The sequence below is a fragment of the Rutilus rutilus genome (genome assembly GCF_951802725.1).
Source record: "Rutilus rutilus genome assembly, chromosome: 17".
NCBI classification, from domain to species: domain Eukaryota; kingdom Metazoa; phylum Chordata; class Actinopteri; order Cypriniformes; family Leuciscidae; genus Rutilus; species Rutilus rutilus.
Window position 1 is genome coordinate 21048447 of NC_140230.1, and position 9538 is coordinate 21057984.

Consider the following 9538-nt stretch of genomic DNA (forward strand, 5'->3'; position numbering starts at 1 on the left):
ATTGTTCCCCGGACATTTTTGACCATGTCCATAAAAGAGGGCTTTTATAAAATTGCCAGTAAGATATATTGATAGGGTGACATCACATGAACACTTTTTTTTCACAAATGTACTATACAATATAATACATGTTAAGAATTATTTTGAATCTTTTTTATTCTTCTTCTGTTAATCTTATGATAGGATTCCCAAGTCATTGCAACATGTATGCAGTCTATTGCTCCAATCTCCAGGGAACATGAGGCAGATTATGTTAATAGGAAGTCCTATCACAGCCATAATGTTCAGGTAGAGATTATGTGAATATGTGAGATGATTATTTTCTGTGAGATGAATCTTTAAATTAATAGTAACTTTAACAGATATAACAATGATCTACTAAACATTTCATCTGCAGACGACTTGTGGTCATGAACGTATGATCAAATTTGGATGCCAAATGGCCTGGCTCCAGTGCTTGACTCACAAATTTTCCATGAGTCTGTGTGTCAGCGCTTTGAGGATATCAAGTTAAATTTGGTACAGTACAAAACACTGTTAATTTGAACTGAGCTAGAAAAACTTACACAATCACCCTATCATGACCCTCAGACAGGGCCACAGCACTGCTTCAGTGTGGCCCTCAGTAAAAACCAGAGTGAAGATAGAGATGACCTTTGGCATCCTAAAGGCACATTTCAACTGTGTTCGGCCCCTTAAGAGTCACCAGAGCGGGCATCACAGATAGTGGCTGCATGTGCCATTCTGCACATTATAGCCACCAGAAGAAAGGAGCGAGAAACACCACAAAACCAGCTTCTCCCCGATGAAACTGACCCGATCACACTTGACCACCCAGCTGGTGCAGATGTAGATGCAACCACCATACAATATTACACTTAATAAAAGCACACTGAAACTGCAGATAGGCCTCAAACTGTTTTATTGCTTTTGTGGGATGGGAGGGAGAAAGAGCAAGAGAAAGTTGCATTAATAAATATTCATACTAAAGTGTTACTTGGTTAAATGAGATATATATATATATATATATATATATATATATATATATATATATATATATATATATATATATATATGAAATAGGCAGCATACTTTTTAAAGTAGAGAGAAATAATCCACTACATGTTTTTAACTATATACTATACTGAGATAAGTTTTATCCAGCTGTTTGATTTTGTTTGGAGCCTCCTCAGCTCACAGTCAGCTCATTTAGTGTGCAGTCTAGTTCAAGACTCCTTTAGTGTGCAGTCTAGTTCAAGTCTCCTTTAGTGTGCTGTCTAGTTCAAGTCTCCTTTAGTGTGCAGTCTAGTTCAAGACTCGTTTTGTACAGGGCCCAGACTGAGTCTGTTTCCACCTGAAACATAATTCCACCACAAACATGATCATTACAAGTTTTCTGGAGGCTCATCAAATCACAAAAAGTTCCTTGACTTCCTACAAACACAGGACTGACTGTAATTTATGTCAAGGGTTTTAAATCCTTACACATTTCTTCTGAACCCCATTGAGGTAGAGGCCTCAGTTTCTGGGGCAGGTTGTGAAAAATCCTACAATTAAAGAGATGTGTAAGGGCCAGTCCCTTTTTTATGCCACACATTCAAATGTTTGCCATAATAAAAAGCCCAGTGCATTCACATCAGCAACTGTCTGAGAACACACAGACAGAGTGTCTTCATTTCCTCCACAGTAATAAATAAAAATAGGCCAATGTAAAGCATTGTAAAGCAGGTTATATTTGGTGTTCTGTCTGCTGCATACTGACCTCTGTGTGGGAGACTGTGTGTGTGTGTGCTGGCTTCAACAGGGACACTGTATTTCCCTCTACTGCAGAACATATACAGTCAGCCATATTTAAAACTTAAAAAGTATTTGCATATTGCAGGAGCCAGCACCAGGGTCAGATTGTACAGCACCTGTAATCCCATCCATAATCGTCCATCCCTTATTGCCTACTCAGAGCCAACTCCTCTGCCACAGTGTATTCTGGTTTTCTGAATTTAATTCTTTATTTCTGTTTGCTGCAAACAAGTGTTTGTGATAAAATGTTCACAAAAGTAATAAAAGGTTGTGGTAAATACTCACCACTTTGAATTATATTTGTATATTTTGTCTTTATCTGCTGCCAAGAACATTAGAGTTGGGGTTGCATCTAAAAATCAATGAATATTAATTTTTCTTAGTACATGCACATTTTTATATATTATAAAAATAGGCTATAGGCTATATTACACGTAGGCTACACATACATACATAATTTTACATAAATATAGAACGTATTTGTTTAACTTACGCATTAACAATCAGCAATCTTTCTCCAACAGTCTTCTCTTGCTTTGGCAGCAGAGACCGTATTGTTTCGAGCTTGAAATACATATTTAAATTAATTGTAATTCTGAATGATTATCTCTTGCTCCTCCACAGAAAAATATATCGCTCTCGCTCTACCCGCGATTGGTTGTTCAGTGTCGACGTCACTCTTTTATGTGCACGCGCGCGTGGAGTAATCATAGCTTGAGGATCAAAGCCTGAGTTGACAGAGAAAGTTGATGAGCTGCATCATGGTACCAATAAAGCCTGATTGCATCGGTTTGGTTTTGTCAACTCAAAACTAATCCTGTAACCCCGAGTTTGTTCAGCTACCTTCATGGTACAGGCCCCTGATGCATTTGTTGTGTGTACTGTTTTTAATTTATTGTCACAATTCATTTTCAGTAAACCAACGATTGTGAAGCATCGCATTTTGAGTGTCTACTGATAAACATACTCCCTTTCAGGGGAACCACATAAGCAATTAAAATATAAGCATGTATTAATATACTGTATATTTGATTGTATCTTTGAAACATGTAAAGAAAATGCAAACTGATCTCAAAACTATTGGTGATCAGAAGCATCCTGTCTGTTATATCTGATGGTAATGGTTTGCGCTTGGTGCACTGATCAACTACATTTTCTCTCAAGTCCTATGTTTTAAAAGTAATATTGTAATTTAAGTTGCACTTTATTTTGCAGTACATACACTTTCAATGTACTTCAGTGTACTTATCACAAAAGTACTGAGTAGTGCAAGGTAACCACATGGGTTAAGTTCAAGTTTAGGGGTAGGTTCAGGGTTAGTACATAATTAGTGTCATTACTACAGTAAGTACAGCAGGTAAAACAGGACTAAAATAAAGTGCTACCCAGAAATGTAGGACATTTTGTAATGTAATGAAACCACATGCATGAGCTCTATTTAAATTGTCAGTATCAATATAGCCTAAAGGCTTCAAATATTCTGTTTCAAAGGCACCACATTTTGCTTTTGATTGTTTTGTCCAAAATATTGCAAACGAATTGAAGAGATAGGGACTGCTAATATGCAGATTTTCGAATCAAGGCAGGAATACCTTCATCCGGAATGCAGAATCCCTGACAACACTCAGCTGAAAACTCATCTGTTCTGTGAGCACTTAACCTCTTAAAAAATGTTTTGCTTATGCTACTCTAAGCAATGCCTGAACTTTGTATTTTGAGAACTTCTTGCATTGTTTTTGCCTTTTCATGATGATTCGCTTGCTTTAGTCCTCATTTGTAAGTCGCTTTGGAAAAAGGCCTCTGCTAAATGACTAAGACTGTTTCTTTAATAAAAGGGTCATGAAAAATGCACCACACTTCTCGTTATGCAAACCATAAAAACAGTTTGTAATGGACTGGTTAATTATTCTATAACGTAATGTTTAGATTTTTTAACAGACCTGAAAATCATAGAAATAATTTTAGTGAAACTGTATGCTAATCTAGATGCTAGTTATTTGTCCCTATAACTCAAGCATGAATCATGGACTTTGCACTTTCCGGATTAACTTCTGTGTGCTTCATGTTGTTATGGGTAACAGCACAAACAAATACTTCCTGACTCCTTGCTAGGTATCGATGATAAGAACTGGACTAATCTTTTACTGTGACACCCAACGCAACGGCTTAGTCACACCTTACCTTTCAATAGGCTTCATAAATGAAAAATGTGTCATGTAGCTGATAAAACACCCAAAAATAAACCTGTGAACAAAGGGCGTTTTTATTTTTGTATTACAATTGCTTCATGTTATTCACACACCAAACCAACACTTTTGAGAATTCAACAAATGAACTGCCAACACTATATCTTAAATTAAATATGTAAGCAAAATGTAGCACCATGGAACAAATTTATTAATTTCAGACAATCACAACACATTTATTAATATAAACCCTAAAAATATATATTTATAATCTTTGGCCCTTTTTGAAGTAAACCACACACATTTTGGATAATAAATGCAAATCCCTAACTCATAACTATAGCTCATCCTGAAAGTCAACACATGCCATATGCCTTTTATTATCATTTGTCATCAATAAGTGTAATTTCATTAACAATATGGATAAAACAAATTCATTAATTAAAAAATAACTATGGAATATACAGAAACAGTTAATTGTTAAGTAAAATATACTGTAAAGAGATCCTAACCCTTGGCATAAAGCCCTTCTACATTGAAAAACAATTAAACATTCAGTGAAGTTAATAGTCCTCATTGACAAAATTGCACAATAAAAAGATTAGACAGCAAATTTCTTGCACCAACCACCAGATTCCCATATTTGTAAACATTTGACCAATTCTGTTGTTAAAATACATATTATTCCATATTCCACTCCATTTAACATGCACCTTGATAAAATACGAAGAAAATTACTGGACAATATTCAGTATAATGTTCTCTTTCCAGCCATTTTACTTTTTTGGGGGAATTCTCCAAACCTATGGCTAATAAACTACGTTTTGATGTTCTGATTTAACATAAACAGTTTTGGTAAACATCTCTTTGATTTTATTCATCCAAACCTGCTGCTTGGAGAACCTGTCTCATGTCATTGATCATGTCATTTAGAGCTCCACTCAAGGCAGTGTGTGTCGCTTTGAAGGCCTCCGTTGCATTCAGGAAACTGTTTACAAGAAATTTACTATCTAGCAAATCATCTAAGCTTTTCACTGGTTTTGTTGTCATAGCTGCACGAGGCCTAGTCGCCAGTGTGTTCACCACTGCTGATGTTAAAGGAGACTTTATAGCTGACTGCAGCTGTGAGACAGGCTTGTCCATTCTCTCTGACAGTTTGATGAGTGATTTCTCATTCAAACCCAAATTGTAATGACAGTTTACAAGAAAGGCCATCAATACCGTCTTGTCGATGACCAGAGATAATCCAGGGTGAGGGACAAAGGCAACCAAACCTGAGGCCAATGCTGGAAGCCAAATAAGGTTCATCATATACTCTTTTTTCTTTTCTAGGATTGCCAGAGAGTACACAGGCACAGACTGAACCAGAGCAAACCTCTTGTGTTCTGAAAGGTCTAACTCTAGGGTATCTACCAGGTCTTGGAAATCATACTTTCCCAAGTCATAAGAGGATATCAGAAACACCTTGGGGTTTCCAACTTCTTTCAAATTTCTGTTGCAGTCCTCTCTAATTGTGCAAAGTTCCTGCTGCTCATTGAAATTTCTTTTCTTCGCCACTGAGCGAATGTCGTTATCAATCTTGGTCCGGACAAAATAAAAACTTTTCTTCTTTTTTTGAATCTCCTTGGCCAGAAAGACATCATTTTCCTTGAACCTCTCTGAGGAAATGATGATAAATAAATCATATGTCTCAAATTTAACTTCTTTGAGGAATTTGTTAGCCTTGAATTTTGGCGTACCAATCCCTGGCAGGTCCCACAGGTGGATGTTTGATTTCGTGGGATGGGTGTACATGGTCATTTGCGTCGTGGTTTCAGTTATTCCAGTTGGTGCAGAATTATCGTCATCATCACCCAGACCTCGAAATGCATTAATGAATGCAGATTTTCCTGCTCCTGTTTCCCCAGTTACAGCAATATTCAGAGTCACACTGTCAAGACTTTCCAGTTGTTCTTTAGCCTTTGCAACAGCTGCATTTGGGTCATCTTCTCCCAGTCTCTGCAAAGCTCCAGATAAATCCATGTCAGAAGAAGAATTTTCTGTCTTTATGCCTGGTTAAATTCTTTACTGTAAAATACATAAACAAAATATTACAGAAGGGAAAAATCTTCTATAATAAATCATTGCATGGTTTACCTAAAATCATAACTTCTTTTGGTGGGTCATGCATATTTCACATTTAACTTTTTCATCGCAATTGCAACTTAATTTTTCACAATGTAACTTTATATCTCCCAGTCCCAAATGAGATCGTATATTTATATCACAATCTGTTTTTATTCCTATCATTTTTTTCCATAAATGGAAAATGTAGGAAACTTATAACATTGGGTGTATAGTTAAACCACACATGCAAATATTTCTCAAAGAAAGGTATATATTTTTTTCTTTTTTTATTGTATGAGATTTGATAGAACAAATACATTATGTAAGACAGAAAATGTGTCCAGATTTCAGAGAAAATTAACACAAATTGTAAACTAATTAAAAACAGGCCTATTAAACATGAAATTGAATAAAAACTTTTTTTGAACAACGTTTCCCCTGAAAACAGTATTAATGATTAATGAAATCATCCATATGCATAGTGAAGACGGGGTAATCTCCTTTCTAATCAGCAAACAATCAAACATAATATGGCCATAACAAAGGCAGAAAATATTTACATGCCCCAAATTAAATGAAACACATGTTCAGGACATCTGCGAGTTACTGCATAGTGTGTCCAGCTCTGCCTCTTTTCTGATTTCTCGTGCAATATTTGCCAGTTCTTTTAATCCTTCTCTCAAAATGTAATAAGTAGTAGCGAATGATATTCCTGCAGCAGCAGCACTGCCCACACCTGGAAGGAGACTTGCAGCATATTCAACAGTAGCAAGTGCTGCAAGTGAAACAGAGACTTGAATCCTGGCCATTGTTTTTTCACGGATGGCATTTGCAAACTTTGATTTGGTCAGACGTTCCACCAAGGGCTTGTTCAGTTTTTCCGAAAGCCTTGACAGTGATCCATCATCCAAACCACATGCATAGTAGCACCTTGTGAGGAAAAGCAACACCATGCCTGCATCACATGCTACTGACAGACCAGGCACAGGGACCACTGCTATACCAGCAGAGGCAAGAGATGCAGCCCAGATCATGCCTTCGAAGAATTTGATCTTCTTCTCAAGAGATGCTGCGGAGCACACTGGCCAGGCTTGTAGAAGAGCAGATCTCTTATGGTCTGGAAGCTCTTCTTCGAGAGTGTTTTGAAGTATTTCAAAATCATATTTCTCCAAGTCAAAAGACGATATCAAGAAAACTTTGGGGTCTCCCAATTCTTTCAAGTTTTTCTGACAGTCCTCTCTTATTACGGCAAGAACTTTCTGCTCATCAAATCCCTTTTTCTTTTCCTCTGCTCTGATGTCATTGTCAATCTTGGAACGGACAAAGTAAAAGTTTTTCTTCTTTTTTCTTATTTCTTTAGCCAGCATGATGTCATTCTGCATGAACCTTTCTGAGCTAAGGATAATGAAGAAATCATAGGTGTCAAGTTTGACATCTTTAAGGTATTTATCTGCTTTGAAGTTTGGTGTTCCTATTCCAGGCAGGTCCCAGATCTTCACATTTGGCATTGTAGGATGTTCATACATGGTGGCCTTCATTGTAGTTTCTGTAACTCCAGTAGGTGCTGCTCCATCATCATCTTCACTTACACCTCTAAGTGCATTTACAAAGGAGGATTTCCCAGATCCTGTCTTTCCAGTCACGGCGATGTTAAGTGAGATATTTAACAACTGGTCAAATGTTTCTTTAGCTTTTGCTGTAGCCTTTTCCAGGGTGGACTCGCCTGATGCCTTTACTGCCTCGACAACAGCAGGGTCTTGAGTTTCCATGTTTTAAACTGTAAAAGTTAAGTATATAGAAGTATATGCTTCAACATTTATTCTTGAAGCCTAAGTGCTAATAATTCATGTTATTACAATAATCATCAAATAGTTTCAGTTATGTGATTCACACATAACCCAAAGTGCTTTTGTTTAATAAATGTAGTCAACGCAGAGACCTTGTTCTTGTTTACTGGCTAGATGGTGTTTTGCTGTTCCTAAATGGTCACGGACTGCAATAATTCTGGTTAATCAAGTTTATCAACTAACATTTTAGTTATAAAACAAAAATCTTTGAATAAAATGGAATTAGATGTAATTTATGGTCGGACAATTATGTGTGTGTGTGTGTGTGTGTGTGTGTGTGTGTGTGTGTCCCACAATGGTAAAAAAATTAACCATGATACAAAATAGACATTATGGGAGCAGACCAAATGGATAATTAGCTTCAGCAGCATAAATGTAATGTGTAAAAGTTATAGTGTAACTTTGGCGACTTATTAATGAGAGACATAATAAAGTAATTAAATAATCAAAATGACAAAAAAAAAATATAGCCTACTTACTTTTACGTTTTTGGTTCCAGCAGTTGGCCTATGACACACTGTGACTGTCTTAAGTTACAGGAGAGGCTTAAGAAATAAGATAAATCTTTTTTTACAGACAGAAATACAGCTCTGTTACTGTCACAGTTTCATTTCCCAAGAACTGCTTTCTTCTTCCCTATACGTCCTTGTAGGCGTGTCTCATGTTGGGTAAACGTAACTGGGATCTGTGAGTGACAGCCCAAATGGCCAATTAAATCGCTGCACTGAGAAGCTCTGAGTCTGTTGCCATCCGCCATTCACATACGATCCTATTTTCTTTTCTTTTCTTTTCTTTTCTTTTCTTTTCTTTTCTTTTCTTTTCTTTTCTTTTCTTTTCTTTTTTTCTTTTCGCATGTAATTCGGATAATTCAGTTCGCTCCGTTTCTGAAATCAGCCAGTAATCTAAAAAATGACCAGACATGTCATTCTGAATAAAAAGAAAATAGCCTAGGCTATAGAGCTGGTAAGTCCCGCCCCTTCCGCTAACCCCACTGGACCTCTAGGTTGAAAAATCGTCAATGCAAGTGAATGTGAGAAAATAATTATTTTCCGGTCCCGTTCGAATTTTGGCATGAATGTGAAGATATGTTGTCTGTGAATTTTTAATATAATTTTTCGTGTGAAGAATGCTACAATTTAGCGGGTAGAAGTTTGATACGGTTAGACTTTGTGTGAGAGCACTTTGTGGACTACAACTCTTCGCTGCTAGTTTTTACATCAGACGGGAATCTAAAGAAAGAACAGCCCATTTGGTTTGAATGGTGACATTTGGGTACAAAACACACAGGCATCTCGATCTGTCTCCATAGATTATCGCAGCATTAGCACCGTGATTTGACAAGTGGAGGGAAAATGTGTTATGGGGTGACGTCACATAGGCGACATGTGGGCCTAGTCTTTCTCGTTATGTCTTTTCCACAACTGCTAGCCAAAGAATCATACAATATACTGTCAAACTCGTAACATGAAAAATTATATAAAAAATTCACAGACAACATAATATGTTCACATTCATGGCACAATTCAAACGGGACCAGAAAATAATTATTTTCTCACATTCACTTGCATTGACGATTTTTCAACCTAGAGGTCCACTTGGGGT

General features: G+C 36.8%; 1 protein-coding gene across 2 annotated transcripts; it reads right to left on the minus strand.

The window, feature by feature from the left end:
* Nucleotides 1-4335: 4335 nt before the first annotated feature.
* irge4 (immunity-related GTPase family, e4) lies at nt 4336-8914 on the minus strand. Of its 2 annotated transcripts, none has more exons than XM_084384943.1 (2): nt 8416-8911; nt 4336-6050 (listed from the first exon to the last, which is right to left on the minus strand). In XM_084384943.1, exon 2 carries the CDS (start codon nt 6003-6005, stop codon nt 4857-4859), a length of 1149 nt encoding a protein of 382 aa, XP_084241069.1. In that variant the 5' UTR covers nt 6006-6050; nt 8416-8911; the 3' UTR covers nt 4336-4856. The 2 variants fall into 2 exon arrangements, with proteins under 2 accessions (XP_084241069.1, XP_084241068.1); XM_084384942.1 differs by lacking the exon at nt 4336-6050 and adding an exon at nt 6362-7866 and having other exon boundaries at nt 8416-8914.
* Between the last annotated feature and the right edge of the window lie 624 nt (nt 8915-9538).

Coding starts and splice junctions, on each gene's coding strand:
- irge4 (XM_084384942.1), bottom strand. CDS start 7,858: ATGGAAACTCAAGACCCTGCTGTTGTCGAGGCAGTAAAGGCATCAGGC.